General features: G+C 37.2%; 1 protein-coding gene and 1 pseudogene across 7 annotated transcripts in view; both read right to left on the bottom strand.

The window, feature by feature from the left end:
• Window positions 1-23,614, bottom strand: part of DPY19L4 (dpy-19 like 4) — a 127,644-nt gene that overhangs the window by 78,901 nt on the left and 25,129 nt on the right. For all 7 annotated transcript variants that reach the window (XM_077167234.1, XM_077167240.1, XM_077167237.1 and 4 more), the window contains exons 4-7: window positions 23,521-23,611; window positions 22,242-22,363; window positions 21,994-22,139; window positions 10,194-10,317 (exon numbers count right to left, since the gene is read on the bottom strand). In XM_077167234.1, coding sequence (XP_077023349.1) covers window positions 10,194-10,317; window positions 21,994-22,139; window positions 22,242-22,363; window positions 23,521-23,611 — 483 coding nt within the window. The remainder of the gene's footprint in view (window positions 1-10,193; window positions 10,318-21,993; window positions 22,140-22,241; window positions 22,364-23,520; window positions 23,612-23,614) is intronic.
• Window positions 13,312-21,987, bottom strand: LOC143688860 (small nuclear ribonucleoprotein G pseudogene; annotated as a pseudogene).

Here is a 23,614-nt window from a genome sequence, read left to right as displayed (position 1 = left end):
TTCCCTCAAATCTATATGGCTAAAATAAATTCTATTCTTCTAAAAGTCATCTCCCAAGTGATTTTGTATATTGCATTGATAGAGTGCCAAAATGGCAGCTTAGCGAGGTGTGGAATTTAGTTTGTCCTCCAGAGCAGTTACTAAACAGCCAGAAACAGTACAGAACAACTACTGGGGCCACGTCAGCAACCTGACACACAGCATACCCCAGTCTGGACCAGCTGGACTGGTTGCGAGCCCGCCCCCCAGAACCGTGAGTTCCCTAAGCCGTGGCAGCGGGCGACCCTCCCCCAAAGGCCACTTCCAAGAAGGGAAAGGAAAGGGACTTAACCAGCAGCAGGGGCTGAGCGCAACTAAGCTCCAACTGTGGAATTAATTCACAAATTCTCACTACTAACAGTAGACCCAGAGCTCAGCTGAACCTGGTCAAAACAGAGGTTGCTGACTGTTGCCCCGGCTCTGAGGGGGCAGGGCTGATGGAAAAAGAAAAAAGAAAAAAAAAACAGATTTTTTGGGTTGTTTAGCCCATAATACTTGAAAGGGTCTGGGCCCTGAAGGAAAGAAGGGGGCACATAGGATCTGAAGGTACACAAAGCAACATACCAACTTATGCTCTTGATTGGCAAACCTGAGGAACAGGGGTCCTGCTCTGAGAAGGATTGTTCTCTTTCCTTTTGTGGCTGCATTTCTACAAAAGTCTGACTGCCTTTGGATACAGCGGCAGGGCTTCTCAGGCTGCAAATGCCCCAGACCTAGACAGAACTGATATTGAGAACTTGTCTGGAGTCTGTGCCTTCCCCAGTAGAGGGGTGGGGCCTAGCTCAGATGGAGTCCTTTCCTCAAGGAATTGAGACCCCAGGTTTTGGAAAATTGAGGCGATTTAAAGCCAGCCTACAACGTCTCCTCTGTCTCCACAATGACCCCAGCAGGGAGAGTCTGCCAGAGTTAAAGGGACAGCATCACTTTATGCTGGTGGAACTTGCAGGCAGACAGGTGCCACATACTGGGCAGGATAGGAAAAACACAGAGTCCATAGGCTTCACAGGAAAGTCTTTCAAACTACTGCATCTCACCCTCATGGAAAACTAACGCAGGTGACTCTTTCGTTCTGACAGGAGGCCAGTTTGGCCTGGGAAGATCTGGCTGGCGTTTATAACATGGGGAAGACACCATACATGCACAACAAAAAACAAGAACTTAAAAATTCTGATCTGTTAAACAAAACCTAAGCCAGTGGTCCAGAATAAGCTCAACTGAATGTCAAAGAACAGATAGATAACAAAGCCATCCAGGAAGAAAATCCTTGGTAAAAGAAGTGAAAACAGTCTCCAGAAAAAACTAATTAAGGTAATTAAGTGTCTAGATGCCAGCAAAAAATAATAAACCAACAATTCAAATGAGATACAGGAGTTCAAACAATTAATTCAGAATGTTCAAACACACATGGAATACCTCATCAAAAATCAAATCAATGAATTGAGGGAGGATATAAAGAAGGCAAGGAATCAACAAAAAGAAGAAATAGAAAGTCTGAAAAAACAAATCACAGAACTTATGGGAATGAAAGGTACAGTAGAAGAGATAAAAAAAACAATGGAAACCTACAACGTCAGATTTCAAGACGCAGAAGATAGGATTAGAGAACTAGAGGATGGGACACCTGAAATATGACAAGCAAAAGAAAATACAGGGAAAAGAATGGAAAAATATGAGCAGGGACTCAGGGAATTGAATGATACATGAAGCGCATGAATACATGTGTTGTAGGTGTCCCAGAAGGAGAAGAGAAACGAAAAGGACGAGAAAAACTAATGGAGGAAATTATCACTGAAAATTTCCCAACTCATATGAAAGACTTAAAATTACTGATCCAAGAAGTACAGCGTACTCCAAACAGAATAGATCCAAATAGATGTACTCCAAGACAGTTACTAATCAGAATGTCAGATGTCAAAGAAAAAGAAAGAATCTTGAAAGCAGTAAGAGAAAAGTAATCCATCACGTACAAGGGGGGCCCAATAAGACTATGTATACATTTCTCAGCAGAAACCATGGAGGCGAGAAGACAGTGGGATGATATATTCAAATTACTAAAAGAGAAAAACTGCTAACCAGGAATTCTATATCAAGCAAAACTGTCCTTCAAAAATGAGAGAGAAATTAAAACATTATCAGGCAAAAAAATCACTGAGAGAATTTGTGACCAAGAGACCAGCTCTGTAAGAAATACTAAAGGGAACACTAGAGACAGATACAAAAAGACAGGAGAGAGATGAGTGTAGAAATGAAGACTATCAGTAAAGGTAAAAGAAGAAAAATTAGATAAGACATATAAAATCCCAAAGGCAAAATGGTAGAAGAAAGTACTACCCATATAGTAATAACACTAAATATTAATAGATTAAACTCTCCAATCAAATGACACAGACTGGTAGAATGGATTAAAAAACAGTTTCCTATATTCTGTCTATAGGAAACAAATCTTAGACCCAAGGATAATCATAGATTGAAAGTGAAAGGTTGGGAAAAGATATTTCATGCAAATAATGATCAGAAAAGAGCAGGAGTAGCTATACTAATATCCAACAAATTAGACTTCAAATGTAAAACAGTTAAAAGAGACAAAGAGACAGAACATCTAGACAGAGCATCAATAAAGAAACAGAGAATTTGAATAATACAATAAATGAATCAGACTTAACGACATTTATAGAACATTACACCCCACAACAGCAGTGCTCACGGATCATTCTCCAAGACAGACCATATGCTGGGTCACAAAGCAAGTCTCAATAAATTTAAAAAGATTGAAATCATACAAAACATTCTCAGATCATAAAGGAATGAAGTTGCAAATCAATAATAGGCAGAGTGCCAGAAAATTCACAAATATGTGGAGGCTCAACAACAGACTCTTAAACAACCACTGGGTCAAGGAAGAAATTACAAGAGAAATCAGTAAATATCTTGAGGCAAATGAAAATGAAAACACAACAAATTAAAATTTATGGGATGCAGCAAAGGCAGTGCTAAGGGGGAAATTTATTGCCCAAATTTCCATATATCAAAAGAAGAAAGGGCAAAAATCAAGGAATTAACTGTCCACTTGGAAGAACTAGAGAAAGAACAGCAAAATAACCCCAAAGCAAGCAAAAGGAAAGAAATAACAAAGATTAGAGCAGAAATAAATGAAATTGAGACATGAAAACAATTAGAGAAAATCAATAAAATCAGAAGCTGGTTCTACGAGAAAATCAATAAGATTGATGGGCCCTTAGCAAGACTGAAAATAAGAAGAAGAGAGAGAATGCAAATAAATAAGATCAGAAATAGAAGAGGAGACATAACCACTGACCCCACAGAAATAAAGGAAGTAATGACAGGATACTATGAACAACTTTATGCTAATAAATGCAACAATGTAGATGAAATGGACAACTTCCCAGAAAGGCATGAACAACCAATTTTGACTCGAGAAGAAATAGAGGACCTCAACCAACCAACACAAATAAAGAAATTGAATCAGTCATTAAGAAGCTCCCCCCAAAAAAAAGTCTCGGACCAGATGGCTTTACATGTGAATTCTACCAAACGTTCCAGAAAGAATTAGTACCAATCCTGCCAAACTCTTCAAAACAATTGAAGAGGAGGGAAAGATACCTAACTCATTCTACGAAACCAACATCACCCTCATACCAAAGCCAGACAAAGATATTACCAAAAAAGAAAACTACAGACCAATCTCTCTAATGAATATAGATGCAAAAATACTCAACAAAATTCTAGCAAATTGAATCCAGCAGCACATTAAAAGAATTATACACCATGACCAAGTAGGATTCATCCCAGGTATGCAAGGATGGTTCAACATAAGAAAATCAATTAATGTAATATATCATATCAACAGATCAAAGCAGAAAAACCACGATTATCTCGATTGATGCAGAAAATGCATTTGACAAAATTTAACATCCTTTCCTGTTGAAAACACTTCAAAGGATAGGAATACAAGGGAATTTCCTTAAAATGATAAAGGGAATATATTAAAAACCCACAGCTAACATCATCCTCAATGGGGAAAAACTGAAAACTTTCCCCTTAAGATCAGGAACAAGACAAGGATGTCCACTATCACCACTGTTATCCAACATTGTGTTGGAAGTTCTAGCCAGAACAATTAGACAAGAAAAAGAAATACAAGGCATCAAAATTGGAAAGGAAGAAGTAAAACTCTAACTGCTTGCAGGTGATATGATATCATTTGTCGAAAACCCCAGAAAATCCACAGCAAAACTACTAGAGCTAATAAATGAGTACAGTAAAGTGGCAGGATACAAGATCAACACTCAAAAATCTGTAGTGTTTCTATACACTAGTAATGAACAATCTGAGGGGGAAATCAAGAAACGAATTCCATTTACAATTGCAACCAAAAGAATAAAATATTTAGGAATAAATTTAACTAAAGAGACAAAAAACCTATACAAAGAAAACTACAAGAAACTGTTAAACAAAATCACAGAATACCTAAATAGATGGAAGGGCATACTGTGTTCATGGATTGGAAGACTAAATAAATTCAAGATGTCAATTCTACCAAGTGATTCTGTAGTTAGACACCAAGTCTGTAACAAATCCAACACCCTGCAGCATACTCCTACAAACCTTCCCCCTTCTTCTCTTCCTTCCTTCCCTCCATGGATCTGCTCATTTATTCCCAATTTCTGTACCAGCTGCAGTGTTAAGAAGTAGAATAAGGCTCTGGGCAAGAAATCTAAGAAAGAAGTGTGTTCTCTCAAGCTAAATCTTTCAGACTCAGCTTACTGTACTCAATAAATTCCTAAGCCACAGTATCTCAACTCAACCATCAACAGATATAAGAATTCTCCAGCATCCTGAATTAGGTTAAGATCAAAGAACAAAATATAAGGTGCAAAATTCCACCAGTTGGTCACAGTATACCAACTGTAATGTAAAGAAGGGCTCAGCACTTACAGAAGACATGTTTCTGCTTTTCCTATCACCATAGCAATAAGGGAAAGTGTCCTAGAAATCGTTCAGGGTGAAACAACCAGAATTATAAGAACCAGGCCTGAAACCATCATAGAAAACCAGCTTTGGAAATCAATGAAGGCTCAGATCTAGCTCCAGCTTAATTAACCAACATGAGATCTCAAAATTACTTTGGGAATGCTAGGGACAAGCTATAATAAACAACAAACTGCTAATGCCAACGTTTTATTCAGAAACTACTCTACGTACATGCAGTGAAAATAAATTTGAAGATAGAAGATGGTCAAACACCATCTGGACAATAAGCTAAGGTTTTCCTTCAATGAACCAAAATTCTGCGCAATCTTGACTACCTCTTACTTTACTCACTTAATTTTCACTATGTCTATACTATGAATTTTTTATACATATGACTTAAGTGACAAATTAAGTGGGCTTCAGTAATGTGCCATAAATGTCTTTAGATGGTTCATGATAACTCCACAGAAGAGCTGAGCTTAGATATTTTAACGTAGCTGGGACCATGAGGTCTAGCCTCAAGAATTGGAAGCAAAATACAAATATGTGTTTAATATATATTACTTGAAAACCACTCAGCAATGAAAAGGAGCAAACTATTAACTACTGATTCATTAAGCAACTTAGGTGGAGCCAAAGGCATTAGGCTAAGTGGAAAAAGCCCCTCTCAAACACTTACATATTATGTGATCCATATATATATATATATATATTCTCGATAAAATTATAGTGACAGAGGACAAAGATCAGTGGTTGTCAGAGATTAAGGCTGAGGAAAGGGTATCACTATTAAGGGATTATATGAGGGAGTTTCTCTGTTGTGATGGAACAGTTCAGTATCAATTATGGAATCTATACATGATAAAAACTCATAGAACTATATAATTACTGACCCATCTGAAAAGAGTGAATGTAAAAACTGGGAAAATTTGAATAAGCTCTGTACCTGAATTAATAGTTTTGTGCCAGTGCCAATTAACTGGTTTTGACAATGTATTCTGGTAAAGTAAGATATTATCATTGGGGGAAGCTAGATGAAGAGCTCATGGGAATTCTCTGTACTACATTAGCAACTTTTTGTGACATTTAAGATAATTTAAACAAAAGAAAAGGAGAGAGGAGGGGGTCAGGGAGAAAGAGGTTGACTGAAAGGCTGGCAATTCTGCTCTACAAAATGTTGAATTGTTCAAAAGAAAAAAACAGATAAATGGGAACTCCTCAAAATCGAATACTTCAGTGCTTCAAAGAACTTTCTCAAAAGGAAGAAAAGGCAACTGACTCAATGGGAGAAAATATTTGTAAACTATATATCTGATCAGGGTTTAATCTGCATACATGAAGAAATGCTCAACAACAAAAAGACAAACAACCCAATTTAAAAATGGAAAACAGACATAAATAGACATTTCTCCAAAGAAGAAACATAGATGGCTAAGAGACACATGAAAAGATGCTTAGCTTCACCAGCTATTATGGAAATGCAAACCAAAACCAAAACAAGATAGTATCTCACCCCTATTAGAATGGTGGCTATTAAACAAACAGGCAACTACAAGTGATGGAAAGGATGTAGAAAAATTAGAATACTTATTCACTGTTGGTGGTATAAAATGATATACTCACTGTGGGGGACAGTTTGGTGGTTACTCAGGAAGCTAACTATAGAGTTGCCTTAAGACCCAGTAATTCTGTTACTCGTGATATACCCAGAAGATCCTGAAAGCAGGGATGCAGACATTTGCACAATGATGTTCATAGCAGCGTTTTCACAATTGCTAAAAGATGGAAGCAACCCAAGTATCCATAAACAGACGAATGAATAAAAAAAATGTGATATATGCAAACGATGGAATATTATTCAGCAATAAGAAGCACTGAAGCATGTGATAACATGGATGAACTAAGGACAATATGTTAAGTGAAATAAGCCAGACACAAAAGGACAAATATTTTAAGATCTCACTGATATGAACTAATTATAATATGCAAACTACAGACATAAAATCTAGAATATAGGTTAACCAGGTTATAGAATGAGGCTGAAGAATGGGGAGCAGCTGCTTAATATGAGCAAAATGTTTAATTAGGGTGAACTTAAATGTTTGGAAATGGACAGAGGTAACAGTAGCATGTTATTGCCAAGACTAAGTAACAGTACTGAAATAGTGTGTAAGTGTAATGGAAAGGGGAAGTTTAGAATTATGAATGTCACTGGAGAAAAGCTGGACATTAAAACACTTGAATGTATAACACAATGAACCCTGTGGTGGACAATGTCCATGATTAACTGTACAAATATAAAAAAGTTCTTTCATGAATTAGAGCAGATGTACAATATTATTATAAGAAGTTAATAATAAAGGGGTATATGGAAAAAATTGCAACTATTGCAAACGATGGACTATAGTTAATACTATTATTTTAACACATTTATCAAAAGTAGCAAATGTACCTAACCAATATTATGTGCCAATATGAGAGGGATAAGGGGTATGGGAGGATTAGGGTTTTCTTTTCTATTTTATTTCTTTTCTGAAGTAATGAAAATGTTCTAAATGTGACCATGGGGCTGTATGCACAACTATGTGATGATACTGTGAACCAGTGATTGTATATTTCAGATGGTTTGTATGGCATGTGAATATATCTCAATATAACTGCATTTTTAAAAAATCGAGTTGTAAAATAAAGGATCAAGAAAACACCATAGCTAACCTGTTTTTTTTTTCTTTGCAGAATCCTTAATATTTTTTAGAACCCCCTTAATATTTGCATATAGGTGTTTTATTCTTGTTGTATACTCTTGGGTATCAGATGAGTGGCTAGGTATAAATAACAAAGTAACAGAGAAAATTTTTTCCCTTTACCTTAATGAACGAGAGGGAGGGAGGGAGGAAGGAAGGAAAAAGTTATGTGGAATGCTTTCAAAGTAGAGAAAAATAATTGTGGTTAAACGAAAAATAGAAAATAAAATGTAACATAAAAGAAGAGTATACACTATTCTTGAATCCAGTCACAAAGTTCAGAGTCCTTCGTAACAATAGTGGACTGGGGATGAGGGGAATGTGGTAGAGGAACTATAAGAATGGCAGACTTAGATGAGAGGGAAATATACTTTATATTTTTCGCTGTATACCAATTTGCACTAGCAACTGTTTTTTACCATGTCTGTAACATGTATGCATTACTTTTTTAATTAAAAAATTATTAGAAAGAAAAATATATAACATAGAAATGATAAAAGACACACAGGAAAATACTAAATATGGTATGGAAGGGAAAATATAAGTTTATAAATCACAACCTTACCTTTTCTAGAAATCCTTCTTTTAAAATAAATAAGAACTATGATTTTGTTAAAAAGACATTAGATTTAAACATTCCTTTAGGCAACTGAAACTTCTTTTCATTTCAAAATATCTGTTTAAGCAGTTCATTTCTGTATCATAGCTCTTTTACTCACAAATTGGAGAACAATTCTTCCCTAAGAGAAGACTGAATAGTCTAACAGGAAAACACTCAATCACAGATTCCCTGACTAATATGCTGTAGAAAATATGATTGATCAGAAAGATCTTTCTAGAAACAAATATGAAAACTAGAAATCTAAAATAAACTCACATTGTTTTAAAGAAAAAAGAGGAAATTTTAGAGTTATAAAAGATGAAGCTATAAAGTTTGCTATATCCAGGATATTTGTCATCACTGAAAACAGGAGAGAAACAGTACATCTTTCAGAAATTTCAAAATGGAACCATAAGTACAATCTGTTTCCCAGCCAACAAAGTTTAGTAGAAGACTTTTTTGGCCCCTATGTCTATTTTTCTAGATAGGGAATTCTTAGTCCAACTGTTCGTTGTCTTTCTAATCATTCATTTATTTCATGTATTTAAAATCATTATTCTAAAAAAGTATCTGCAAAGTCCCCTTGGGGGAATGGTGAGAAAGGGGGAAAATCCAACTTTCCCAAAGGGAGTATTCTTGATATTCTCACAAGCACTGGGGACAACCAAAGCAATAGGCTGAGCCCTCAATCTTGGGGTCTGGTCATATGAAACTTAACCCCACAAAGAACAGGTTAAGCCTAAGAGTCACCCCCAAGAGAACATCTTTTGTTGCTCAGATGTGGCCTCTCTCTCTCAGCCAACACGACAAGCAAACTCTCTGCCCTCCCTCTCTCTACGTGGGACATGACTCCCAGGGGTGTGGACCTTCCTGGCAATGTGGGACAGAAGTCCTAGAATGAGCTGGGACCCAGCATCAAGGGCCTGAGAAAACCTTCTCAACCAAAAGGGGGAAGAGTGAAATGAGACAAAATAAACAATGGCTGAGAGATTCGCAGTGTGACTGTATGACTGTGAAAACCTTGTGTCTGATGCTCCTTTTATCTACCTTATCAACAGATGAATAAAACATATGGATTAAAAATAAATAAATAATAGGGGGAAAAATGTTAAAATAAATTTAGTAGACTGAAATGCTAGTGATCAATGAAAGGGAGGGGTAAGGGGTATGGTATGCATGAATTTTTTTCTGTTTTCTTTTTGTTTCTTTTTCTGAATTGATGCAAATGTCCTAAGAAATGATCATGATGATTAATACACAACTATGTGATGATATTCTGAGTTACTGATTATGTATGTAGAATGGAATGATCACAGGTGTTTGTATTGGTATGTTTAATAAGTAAAAAAAATTTTTTTGAAAATCATTATTCTAAGACAGTCTATAGGCTTCATCTGACTGCCAAAAGGATTTTACACAGAATATGCAGGGTTACTATAAAACCTAGCACTGCTCTCATTTGTAGTCACTGTATACCTTCATTAATATTTGCAAAAATTATGATGAATAAACGTATCAATGTTCAAGTGGTAAAATAATGGTGAGACAGATTAATTTTCAAAATAAAATACACTTCGGGTATTTTTCAGGTGAATGCATTATAACAATATAACATCTCTCTTCTCCTAAAAATAATTTGTTGTTGAATTACTGAATAACAGTGTTACAATAAGGCTACTTTTCTATATCATTTCTAAGTAGTAACTAGGCTTCAGGCAATATAACTTAACTCCTAATACGAATAGCTTTAAAATGATGTACCACATTTGCAATACATATGAATTAACTATGATTCATAAAAAGGATTTGTATCTTACCTCTGCATAAGTATTTACGTTGCTTTTTAAATAGCCTGTAAGTGCGGCAATTTGACATGCCAAATATGGTAGAGCCCAGTTTTCTCTTAAAGGAATGGAGTACTCGATTCTTGTTGTATCTACCCTAAAATAAACCACAGATGAACAGCAAAATAGCAAGACATTATATTTATGTAAGGCTACACTTTTCAAAGAACTTTCACATATATCTTCATAACAATTCTGTGAGGTAGGCATAGACAGAAACACCATTTGCCTACAAATCATCTTTCAGCAAAATGATACAGTGAGTCTCTTTCCTTCCCCCTCATTCCTTCTCCCCCAGAAGACTCGTTGCTCTTGTGCAATACTTGGTGAACAGATGGGCCTCTGTGAGACTTTGAAAAAGGTACCCCTACTCTGCAAAGACACAGCCTCATGCTAAAGCACACAGCTTGCTACAGAGAGTACAATTAACTTCATCCTCCATTTCCCATGCTCTTAACAATAAGGCAAATCTCTAGAACACAGTTTGCTCCAGTTGCACATAATTAGCAGGCTTGGAAGATCCAAAGTTCTTATCTCCCGTTACATTAGGAATTCAGGAATATAAAGAACAGAGAAGGGATGTCACCTAATCAAAGTTATACATCTTGTAGGTGGAAAAAAATGAATTAGCGTACATCTTCTGATATTCAGTTTAATAATCTTTTCAATTAGCAGGTTAATGTTTAATTTTTTAAAATCCAGAATTAACATTCAGTAGTTCTTCAAGGGATGTATCTTAAGACCTCTGAGAATTCCCAGAATCACAAATACAGGAATACATTTTTTTAACTTTAAAGAAACTTTTATTACACAAAGGATGCCACATAATTGGATATTTCTCTACTTCGTACCCAATTATTCTTACTCTCCTTAGAAAGGCTGTTTCCTAACTTCTCACTAAGTGATGGCAAGGATTAAAATCCTGATTTTAACAGAATCAGTAAAAATACCAGTGATTTAGGTTGAAAGCAATACATTAGTACATGACTCTTGTACCCAGTATCAGGAATGTACAAATTATTTTTTATTCAAAACTACAAAATAAATTATCTGTAGGAATGGACAGTGACAGCAGTAAACCATTATATAGTATCAACTGAAATGAGTAACTGATGGTTATAGTTAATTTTTTTTACATCAGCCAGCCTTTTCTACTGTCATTTTCTTCAAATGACTTTTTTAAGTTATTGGTGAGAAACACTGCCTTGAGCTTCCCATAACCGCACATTAATTATGATAGAGCACTATTCTAGGACTTATAACATGCCACCTCCCATATCACCCATTCTGCCCACTGCAGGGTCCTTCTTCTCTTTAGGAATTTCTGTGACTACATTTCTGCTGTGGTTAACAGAGAGGCCACCCCAATGTGTGTATTAGCTAGGGTTCTCTAGAGAAACAATGATCAGGAAATACCTGATAGATATAAAATGTATAAAACTGTCTCATGTAACTGTGAGATCATAGAGTCCAGAAGCCGTAGGGCAGGCTGTGAAGCTGACGATTCTGATGGAGGGTCTGGACAAACTCCACAGGAGAGGCTCACTGGCCGAAGCAGGAAGAGAGCTTGTCTCTTCTGAATCTTCCTTAAAAGGCTTCCAATGATTAAATTAAGTGTCACTTATTGCAGAAGACACTCCCCTTGGCTGATTACAAATGCAATCAATTGCAGATGCAGCCAATATGATCATGACTTAATTTCAGGAAATGTCCTCACAGCAAGACAGGCCAGTACTTGGCCAACGAGACAAATGGGTACCACCACCTAGCCAAGTTGACACATAAACCTGACCATGACAGTCCACTCCTTGTCAACTTGGCAGTTATACAAATCACCTTAAACCATATTTAATCTCTAAAGAGAAAACAATAACAGACTCATTTTTTTCCACGCCTAACAATACTCAACTGTCCTGCATACAAATGAAAACACGTTAAATCTCCTCAGAATAGGGTACAAGTTCTTGGGTAATATTCATTCTTAAACTTGATATCTTATACTTAAATACTATAATATGAACAAAATAGCATTACAGTCCTTATTTCTGTAACTGAGCATGTGGTCGTAGTTCATATTTATCACTACTTTCTTCCACTACCCATTCCATGTTCCCATTACCCTCAGTAAGCACTTCAGCTGGCTGTGGTTCTCTGCCTGGTGGGGTGACCCAAACTTCATTCCTAAAGTTTCAGAGCCATTGGTAGTCCTGTCTGGGTTGGGCTGTTGCAGTTTTACTTTGATTTTAATCACAGGGCATGGTAGTACTAAAAGACACTCTAGGGGATCTCTTATATTCCAGGAAAACTCTTCTTTACTTCTATTGTGTAGTTGCAGTCCTATTTCCCCTGATAGTCAGGATCAATCACCCCAGCCAGTAACGTAATCCCCTTCTTGGCTTGTTGATCCAGAGGCATGAGTAGGCCAAAGTGACCAGATGGCAGTCTTAGATTCCAATTCAATGGAATCATTGTTGTTTCTCTTGGGGAAAGCATATCTCCCCCCTGCCCCGACCCTGTTTTAGAACTAAAACCTGAAGACTAGCAGAGCCTAAGGTTGAAGGGACAGGAAGCAAAAGCTTTCCAATTGGATCACTAGGGGTAATAGTGAGTGGTGCCACTCCCATTTCCACCCCTTGGTTTCTGGACCCACGGATCCTGGCTATGGGAGAAACAGCACCATACAGTGGATGCTGATTCAGAGCATACACAGCTTCCTGGAGAACATTACCCCAGCCCTTTAAGATACTGCCACCTAGTTGGCACCGTAATTGAGTTTTCAAAAGTCCATTTCATGGACAGCACAATACTACCCAATTGTAATGCAATTATGTTAAAACACTGAATGAAGCTGCATGTGAGGTATAGGTTTTTTGTTTTTGTTTTTTTTGTTTTTTTTTCTTTCTATTATTGTTTTAATTCTTATTCTGTTGTCTTTTTATTTCTTTTTCTAAATCGATGCAAATGTACTAAGAAATGATGAATATGCAACTATGTGATGTTATTAAGAATTACTGATTGTACATGTACATTGAAATGATTTCTAATTGTTTTGTTAATTCTTTTTTTAATTAATAAAAAAAAAAAAAAAAGTCCATTTCACCATTCTATCAATCCAGCTGCCTCTGGATGATGGGGAACATGGTAAGATCAGAGAATTCCATGAGCATGTGCCCATTTCCATATTTCATTTGCTGTGAAGTGTGTTTCTTGATCAGAAGCAATGCTGTGTGGAATACCATGACGATGGATAAGGCATTCTGTAAGTCCACAGATGGTAGTTCTGGCAGAAGCACTGCGTGCAGGGAAAGCAAAGCCATATCCAGAGTATGTGTCTATTCCAGTTAGAACAAATCACTGCCCTTTCCATGAAGGGAGTAGTCCAATGTAATCAACCTGCCACCATGGAGCTGGGTGGTCATCTTGCAGAATGGTGCCATATCTGGAGCTGAGTCTGGGTCTCTGCTGTTGGTAGTGACTGTAGCCAGGTCACCCTTGGTGAATGGAAGTCCATGTTGCTGAGCCCATGCATAATCTCCATCCCTACCACCATGGCGACTTTGTACATGAGTCCATTGGGCAATGACAGGAGTTGCTGGGGAAAGAGGCTGACTGGTATCCACAGAACAGTTCATCTTATCCACTTCATTATAAAAATTTTCTCTGCTGAAGTCACCCTCTGGTGCACATTCACATGGGACATAAATATCCTCATGTTTTTAGCCCACTCAGAAGTCTATCTACATACCTCTTCCCCAGACCTCTTTGTCACCAATTTTCCAATTATGATAAAATAAAATAAAAAAATAAAAATCTTGGCCAAGTTGACACATGAACTTGACCATGACACAAGGGTACAGTGGTCAAAACAGCATGGCACTGGCACAAAGATAGAATCGAACTGAGTATTGAGAAATACGCTCTCTCATCTATGGACAACTGATCTTTGATAAGGCAGTCAAGTCAACACAACTGGGACAGAGAAGCCTCTTCAATAGAAAGTGTTTGGAGAAGTGAATGTCCATATCTACAAAAATGAAAAAGGACCCAAATCTCACACCCTATCAACAAACAAGTAGCTAAACAAGCTGTGGTATATATATACGATGGAATAGTATGCAGCTGTAAGAAAAAATAAAGTCATGAAGCATGTAACTATGTGGAAGAACCCTGAGGACACTACTCTGAGTGAAATTAGCTAAAGACAAAAGGACAAAAACCAATGGTCTGACTAATGTGAATTAACGTTAATGAATGAATACTGACAGTTAAGAACACAGGCTATCAAGAGACAGAGGGTAGAGATTGGGCATTTGGTGCCGATGGAGTACAAAATGTGCAATAGGACTGATTGTAAGGATGCGGAAATGGATAGGATGATACTATCTGATGGTAGCACAATGTAATGGTTAGGTTTTGGTGTCACATTGGCCAGGTGGTGATAGTTGTCTGGTCAGGCAAGCACTGGCCTAACTGTTGCGGCAAGGATATTTCATGGCTGCTTGATAAACCAGAAGGCTGGTTTATTAAATCATCAGTCAGCTGACTGCAGCTGTGGCTGATTATACCTATGATCAACTACGGGCATGTCTCTTGTCAAAAAGATAATCCAATTCAGTTGATGGCTTTTAAGTTAAAAGAAAGACTTTTCATTGCTTCTTCAGCCAGCAAGCCAGCTGCGAGCTTCACAGCCTGCCCTACTAACTCTGGACTCTTGCATTCCCATGCTTGCAGGAGACACCATTATAAATCTCATATTTACAGGTATATTCTATTGATTATGTTTCTCTAGAGAACCCTGACTAATACAGCTTGGAACTGGGAGTGGTTCTTGAGAAACAGAATTTAAAATGGGTTTTTACAAGTGGTTTTCAACTGTATTTAGACTCAAAGGCATTAAATCTGTTTCAACTAATTAAGATGTCGCTGACAGTTCATGGGGTGAGCTGCAATAGAGATACGCAAAATATCATCATTTGATTCTGTTAATTGTACATTTATACAAGGCAAGGCTCTGGATAAGAATCTTTTTGATGCCTTAATGAAGTTTTCTGGAATTAAGAGGTATAATTTTGTTGCTGGTTGTTTTAGATACACTGGATATAGTTACGAGGGAACGGGATAAGCTAAAGGCTTCGAATTTTCAACTTAAGTGCCGTATGACAGATGTAGTTTCCATGTGTGCCCTGAAAGAAAATCTGATGGTTGCACAATAAGTAAACTGAATGCAACTGAATGTGACTTGGAGGGAGAAGGGCTGGAGGCATGGATAATACAGAAGGAAAGACAGAGGATACTGAGATAACATATCTTAGGACTGCCTAGAGTAGACAATAATGGTGATTAAATGTACAAATACATGAATGCTTCTGCATGAGGGAGAACAAATGAATGTCAATATTGCAAGGAGTTGAAAATGGGATGGTATAGAAGAAAAAAAATACAATCAATGCAAGCTAGGGTCTATAGCCAACAGCAACACTGTAATATGCTTTCACTGAATGTAACAAAGACAATATGCCAAAATTAAATGTCAATAACTGGGAAATATGAGGGAGGGGTATGGGATTCTTTGCAGAAGAAAAGGAAATGTCTTCACACAGACTGTGGTGGTGAAGGCATAGCTATCTGATTATACCAGGAACCACTAATTTTTTTTACTTAGGATGGACTGTATGATATGCAAATAAAACTGTTAAAAATAAAGAAAAAAAAGTGATGGAGAAAGTGTGGAAAAAGAGATGTACCTATTCACTGTTAGTAGGGAAGCTAAGAGGTGCAGGCCATCTGGAAGGCAGTATGGTAGTTCCACAGAAGGCTAGGGGTGGAATTGCAATATGATTCTGCAACCTCATTGCTAAGTATATATCTGGAAGAACTGAGAGTGGGGACAGGAATGGACATTTGTACACTATGGTTTACGGTGGCACTGTTCACAAGCACTGTTCACGATTCGCAACAGATGGAGGGGGCCTAAAGGTACAATGAATAAGGAACAGAAGGGGGAATTATGGTGTATACATGAATGGACTACTGACAGACTGCAAAAATGAATGAAGTTGTGAAGTATGTAACTAGGTGAATGAAACTTGACAGTATTGACTATTTTAAAACTTTGACTTCTGTATGAGAACAAAGGAAGAGATGTTTATTTGTTGCAAAATTTATATTTTGGGTAATATATTATCTAATTTAACTTGTTTGGTCAGTTTATTAGAACACCATAATTACATGGATTCTTGAATAGAGCGTTAAGAACTTGTTGGTTTGTACAGGTTAGTGTGATGCCCTGATATATTCCAGAGTATTGTAGACAGACAATAAAACAGTATTTGCAGGGTGGGCCACAGTGGCTCAGCAGGTAAGAGGGCTTGCCTGCCATGCCCAAGGACCCAGGTTCGATTCCCGGTGCCTGCCCATGTAAAAAAAAAAGAAAAAACAAAACAAAACAGTATTTGCAAAGTCTCCTTGGGGGACTAGGGAGAAAGGAGGAAATATTAAACTTCCCCTCTGGAAAATATCTGATATTCTCACAAGCAGTGGGGACAACCAATTCAATAGGTTGAGCCCTCGATCTTGGGGCTCGCCCCTATGAAACTTATTCCTGCAAAGGAGAAGCTAAGCCTATTTAAAATTATGCCTAAGAGTCACCCCTAGAGAACCTCTTTTGTTGCTCAGCTGTGGCCTCTCTCTCTAAGCCAACTTGGCAGGTGAACTCACTGCCCACCCCCCACATGGGACATGACTGACTCCTAGGGGTGTAAATCTCCCTGACAATGTGGGACCTGACTCCCTGGGATGAGATGGGACCTGAAGTTATGAGATTGAGAGGGAACATAAGAGGGAAAAGAAAAATTAGACAAAGTTTCAGCAGCGAAGAGATTTCAAACAGAGTTTAGAGGTTATCCTGGATGTTATTCTTATGCATTATATAGATAACCCTTCTGAGTTTGTGGTGTATTTGGAGCAGCGAGAGGGAAGGACCTGAAACTGTAGAAGTGTATTCCAATAACCTTGATTCTTGAAAATGAGAGTATAACTATATAGCTGTGCCGTATAACTGTGAAAACCTCCTGGTTGATGCTCCCTTTATCCAGGGTATAGACAGATGAGTGAAGAAAAGAAAGGTGGACTTTGGGCCCTATACATAATGCCCAATGAATGCAGGTGGCTGAAGGATACACTGACGGAGAAGTAGATTGGCAGATGATAGTGTACACTTATGAACAAAGGTTGTGCTGCTACAAAAAAGAACAAAGTCATGAGGCATGCAATGATGTGAATGAACATGTGGGACATTTGGAGAGACAGAATAAGCCAGAAACAAAAGAACAAGAATGGTATGATTACCTTTAGAAAATGCTTATAAGAAAACAGGGGCCCAGATTTTAAGCTTTTAGAGCAGACCATTAAGTCTGGAGTGGTGATTATCTCTGGATTATGGGAGGGTGTTGTATACATATAACCTGATATTTAAGAGATATGGACAAAGCCGAACAGGTTGGGGTAAGGAAGACAGTGTCTATATTTTAGAACCACATGTACTGTTTGAGACCAATGGAAGAAAAGTTTATTTGGTCAGGAATGGAAATTTTCTGTAGTACATAATCTAACTCAACCTATCTGTATAGCTCATTTGAACAACTGAATCACAGGGAGCACAGAATAAGAAAGAGGTCCTTTAATCCTGTATAGATTTGCAATGCCTGGGTACACCCTAGAGTATATTAAGCAGATAATCAAAAAGTATGGATAAAGTCCCCTGAGTGATGGGAGAAAGAATATGGAACTATAAAACTTACCATCAGGGACTCTCCTGATACTGTGTCAAACTTTAGGGACACCCAAATCAATAGGCCATGCCCTCGATCATGAGGCTTACTCTTGTGAGTAAGGTAGTGGAGAAGCTTAGACTACCTATAGGTATGCCTAAGAGTTACTTTTGGAGGGCCTCTTTTGTTCCTCAGATGCAGCCTCACTCTCTCTAAGCCCAACTCTGTAAGTGAAATCATTGCCCTCCCCACTACGGGGGTGAAAGTCTCCCTGGCGACGTGGGAAATGACTCCCAGGGATGAATCCAGACCTGGCAACATGGGATCAACAATTCTATCCTGACCAAAAGGGGGGAAAGAAGTGTAACTAATAAAGTATCAGTGGCAGAGAAAGTTCAAATAGAGGAGAGAGGCTACTCTGGAGGCTGCTCTTACGCAAGCTTCAGTTAGACCTTGCTACCTGTCATAATCTGTCAACCCCCAACTAGGACCATTCCAGTCAATCCTAAAGAACAGGGCAATATATAAGATTCCACAAGGGTTCCACGCACTAGAGTCCTACAACTTCCAGATGGGTCCCTGGTCAAGCTAGGTCCTGAAATCTAGCCCAGCCTCTCCAGAACATCAGATGATTCCATCTCCCTACCCCATATTAGTGATAACCCCTTCCAATATCAAAAATTTAGAATGGCCATAGCCCAAACACCCTTAAAGAGAGGAATAGAAAGATCAAAGATGATGCTGGAGTTATACAGAGAAGATAGGATTTAACAAATGAATACGAATTCTGTATTATTAAATTGATAACTCTTTTAGTCTCCAGTATTTTAGAGCAGCTGGAAGTAGGAACCTAAAACTGTGGAACTGTGACCCATGTCAAACTCTGAAATATGTTCTACAACTAATTGTGGTGCTGCACTTTGAAATGCATAGGCTTTTTGTATATATGTTATTTTTCACACACACAAAAAGGAAAAAAAGTCGACTGTGATGATAAAAATACATTTAAGCCTTCTAGCCGCCTATATTCTGGAGGAACTAGAAGGAAAAATTTGAGAGGATTGTATGGTAGCCCACAATGGGAATAAGGGCATCTAATTCTGTATAGCTTAATGTACTACTGGATACACCCCAGAATATGCTGAACAGATCATTTAAAAGTATTGGCAAAGTCCTTTGAGAGACAGGAGAAAAAATACACAATTATTCAGCTTTGCCACTGGGGAAATCTGAAACAGTTTTCAGTGACTCCCAAGTTAATAGGCTAAGCCCTTGATCTTGAGGCTTGCTCTTGTGAAGCCTATTTCTACAGCAGAAGAACTAACTATACCTTTAGTTATTCCTAACAGTTTCTTTCAGAAACCCTCTGTTGTTGATCAGATGTGGCCTCTCTCTCTCTCTCTGAGCTCAATTTGCAGAGCTGGGCTCAGAGAGAAGGTAGGACAGGACATCCAGGGGTGAAAGTCTTCCTGGCAAAATGGGATATGACTCCAAGGGAGAGTCTGGCCCTGGCACCGTGGGACTGACATCGCCTTCTTGACCAAAAGGGAGAAAACAAAATAAGTTATCAGTGGCTAAAAGAGTTCAAATAGAGTCAAGAGGCTATTCTGGAGCCCACTCTTATGCTACCTTAGATATTGTTAATTGTCAGGGTTTGCCAAACCCCAACCAAAACCATTCCTGTCAACCCTAAAGAGCACATTGGTTTTTTGTTTTTCTTTTTCATATTTAATAAGAGTCTTCCATTTTAATACAGAAAATCTTGAAATCAGTTTCAAATTACAAGCATCAGGAAAAGTCAGGAATAATAAGAATAAAAGCCAATATACTATTTTATATTCAAAGCACTAGAGAAAGCACTTTTAACAATGTTAAAAGTTAAACAAAAACTTTAATATTAAGAATGTACATGACCCAATTATTCTATCACAGTAAAAAAAGGCCTTTTGGGGAGTGGACATGTGGAAGCAATTGATTTCTCTGCTGAACAAAGCCATTACTTATACCCATTCCAAGGCTTCTAACATACTCTTTCCTCGCATTACCACCATTCCAACATTGTTCTGTGGTCCACTAGTTGCCATCTCCACACATTCAATCACAAGATTCATAAAGGGATCAAATCCTTACAATATTCCTTGGACATGTCTGCCACCATTTAATTTCAATGATAATTTCTTGTCCATAAATTTTTTCAACTCTGGCAGATGAGCTTTGCCCACGGTGTCTACTCTGCTGATTCAAAGCTGCCTCAAGTCGGTATTTGCGGTCGCCCTCTCATTCCTGCCAGCACATAGGGTTTTATCTGAGATTCTACAAAAATTTCACATACTAAGATTACTTTCCAGAAACCTACAACCTACAAATGGGTTCCTAGGTGAGATAAGCCCTGAAACTCAGAAGGGCCAGCACCTTCAAGAACATTTACTAGCTCCATCCTCCATCCCATATTATCAACAGCCCTTTTCAACATGAAAAAGTTAGAGATAGCGTAGCCCAAACACCCCTAAAGACTAGGAGAAGAGAAGTTATAATACAGAAAATAGATTTAACAAATGAGTGTAACTACTGAATCGTTATACTGGTATTTCTTTCAGTTTCCAGTGTCTTGGAGTAGATAAAGGAAAAATCTAAAATTTTAGAACTGTAACGCACACCAAACTCTGAAATCTGTTTTACAACTACTTGTTACAATGCACTTTGAAATCTTTTGCTTTTCTGTATATATATTAAATTTCACAATTAAAAAAATGTTAAAAAAATATGCAATAAGGTATAAGCAATAAGTAAGCCCTGTGTAATGGGACTATAACTATTTTATTTTTTGCTGTTCTCAATTTCCCACAGTGCAAATATACTGCTCTTATAATAAAGTCTAGTCCATCCCTGTGCTTTTAAGGGTATACCTAATTATAAAGCTAGATAGCTATATTTGAAAACTTCTAAAGATTTTTTTAAATTCTTGATATCAAATTGTTGCCGGCATGTGACTCTAAATATACACAAAGTCCAGTAAAAGATATAGCGCTTAATATTAAATCTCAATAACTTGAAAGCATATTTTCCATCTGGCAATTGCCTAAACAATATATATATAAAACAGAAAAAATAATTGATTTTTAAAATTTTAATCATGTTAAATGCTAAGGAGGCATACTATGAGAGAAAGGACAATGTCTCCAAAAAATAAATTTATAACAGTGATCAATGCCAAGAAAATTTTGTTTCAAACCAGCCCTACATTTCAAGAAACACCATCCCCTATTCTCTTTTTGTTCACCTTTGCTCTCTAAAGGGAAATGGTTTATTAATTCAAAGCACACTGACATAAATTAGTACAGAGACCTGATCTATGGTGGTTAACTTAATAGTGATGTATATAATGCCTTCCTCTTTTTTTGAAAAAGAAAGATGTCATCAATTTTAAATAAATAAGGAAAGGGGCATATCCATTTATGTCAACATCTCTATATCTGTAAAAAGAGAGACACAAAACTGATGTATTATTTTTCAGTTGTTCCATGACAACCATGTATTGGTTTAAAACAACACAAATGTAGTATTTCACAAAGTCCAGCACAGCATAGCTGGATTTTCTGCTCAAGGTCTCAATGGGCTAAAATCAAGTTATCAACTGGGTCTGTGGTTCTCATCTGCATGCTCTGCTCTTCTTACAAGATCAGTGGTTATTGGAAAAATTCACTTCTCTAAGCTTCATGCCAGATACAGCCATCAAAACCTTCTTAAGTTTTGAATCTCTCTGACCTCCCGTTCTGCACTAGCTGGACATATCTTTCTGCTTTTAAGGACTCTTGTGATTAGATCAGGCTCACTATATAATTTTCCTACCTTGAAGACACTGTGTCTTATAAATGGGGAATGGTATCTACTATTTTCACAGGTTCTAGGGACTAGGGTGTGGAATTACGGGGATCCATTTTTAGAACTCTAATGACCACAGCCACAAAAAAATTGTAAAAATCAATGAAAAACATCTTTCTTACCTGTTAATAACGAACCAGGCAACAGTAAGCATTCCTGCTAGCCATGTCCCACTCATAAGCCAACTTGTAGCAAATAAGGCAGTAACATATATTCCTTGCAATCCAAAAACAATGCCAATATAGAAATACACTGGCTCAATAATCTCCTAAATGTAAAAAGAGAAAGAGAGAGACAACAGGATAACAATAAATAATGTGAGAAATCATAAATATGTGAGAAAATGTAAGATCAAAAGAAAAACACATACATTGCTACCAGTTGCTTGATATAAAACGCTGGCGATAAGTTCTGGATATAGAGACATTTGCTGCACTGCATTTATAGTCTTCAGAGATACTGTTTTGTTATTGTGTGTCAGTTCATAGACACCTAAAGAGAGAAAAATTCTTCTCCAGATTATTTATTCTGCTTTTACAATAATTAAATAAACATGTCATTCAGAGATCAGTGAATATTTTAGTCTATTATTAAGAACCCAGAATATATAGTATAATGTAATAGTAGTAATATAATATGCTTCAATAATTTAAGACTTATTTTTCCAATTTTTTAGTAAGCACAATAACGAACAATATGTATAGTCTGACAAAAATGGTAACATTCAAGCACTCCAATCTAGATGAACAATGTATTATTATAATTTTTTTTGCATGAGCAGGCACCAGGACTCAAACCCAGGTCTCCGGCATGGCAGGTGAAAACTCTGCCTGTTGAGCCACCGTGGTTCGCCTGAAAAACATATTTTTTAAAAACATTTTTTTCATTGTGAAATATAACATACACACAGAAAAGTGATACCTTTTAAAGTACACTTTAACAAGTAGTTATATAGCAAATTTCAAAGTATAGTATGAGTTACAGCGCCACAATTTCAGGTTATTTCCTTTTAGAAACTAAAAAGAAATATGTGTATGATGATTCAGTAGTCCTAATCATTTGTTAAATCCTAACATCTCTGCTAAACTCCTCTTTCTCATTTGATCATTCTCTCAATCCTCAGGGATATTTAGGCAATGACCATTCTAACTTCTTCATGTCGAAAAGGAAGGAGAATGCAACTGGTTGATGTTCTGCGAGAGACTGGTACATCTAAGTTTCAGGACTTTTCTGGTATAAGGACAATCTGGAGATTTTAAGTTTCTGAAAAATAAACTTAGCAAAACTTCTACAGTCTTAGATAGAATCCTGGGTTTTCTTTAGGATTTTCAGGAATACTGTCGGTTGGGGCTTGAGATACCATGGCAATATGTAATATCTGCTGAAGCTTGCCTAAGAATAACCTCCAGAATGACTTCTTGACTCTATTTGAAATCTCTTAGCCACTAAATCTTATTTTGTTATATTAGATGAACAGTATTTTATTTCAGAAAATACTGTTGTTAAAAATACAAATGTGGGGCAACAGTGGCTCAGTGGCAGAGTTCTCGCCTGCCATGCTGGAGACCCAAGCTCAATTCCCGTGCCTGCCCATGTAAAAAAACAAAAAGCAAACAAACAAACGAAAAAACCAAATGTGATCATCATACCTCTTTCAAATGAAGGTGCCTTTAACATATCTTTATAATATGAGTAGTAAATGGCACTGTCACCCTGAAATGTGATTTCCCGTTCAAGCTCCTA

Source organism: Tamandua tetradactyla, chromosome 6 (assembly GCF_023851605.1).
Source record: "Tamandua tetradactyla isolate mTamTet1 chromosome 6, mTamTet1.pri, whole genome shotgun sequence".
NCBI lineage: Eukaryota > Metazoa > Chordata > Mammalia > Pilosa > Myrmecophagidae > Tamandua > Tamandua tetradactyla.
Note: the sequence above shows the minus strand (reverse complement) of the source record. Positions and strands in the feature narration are given on the sequence as shown.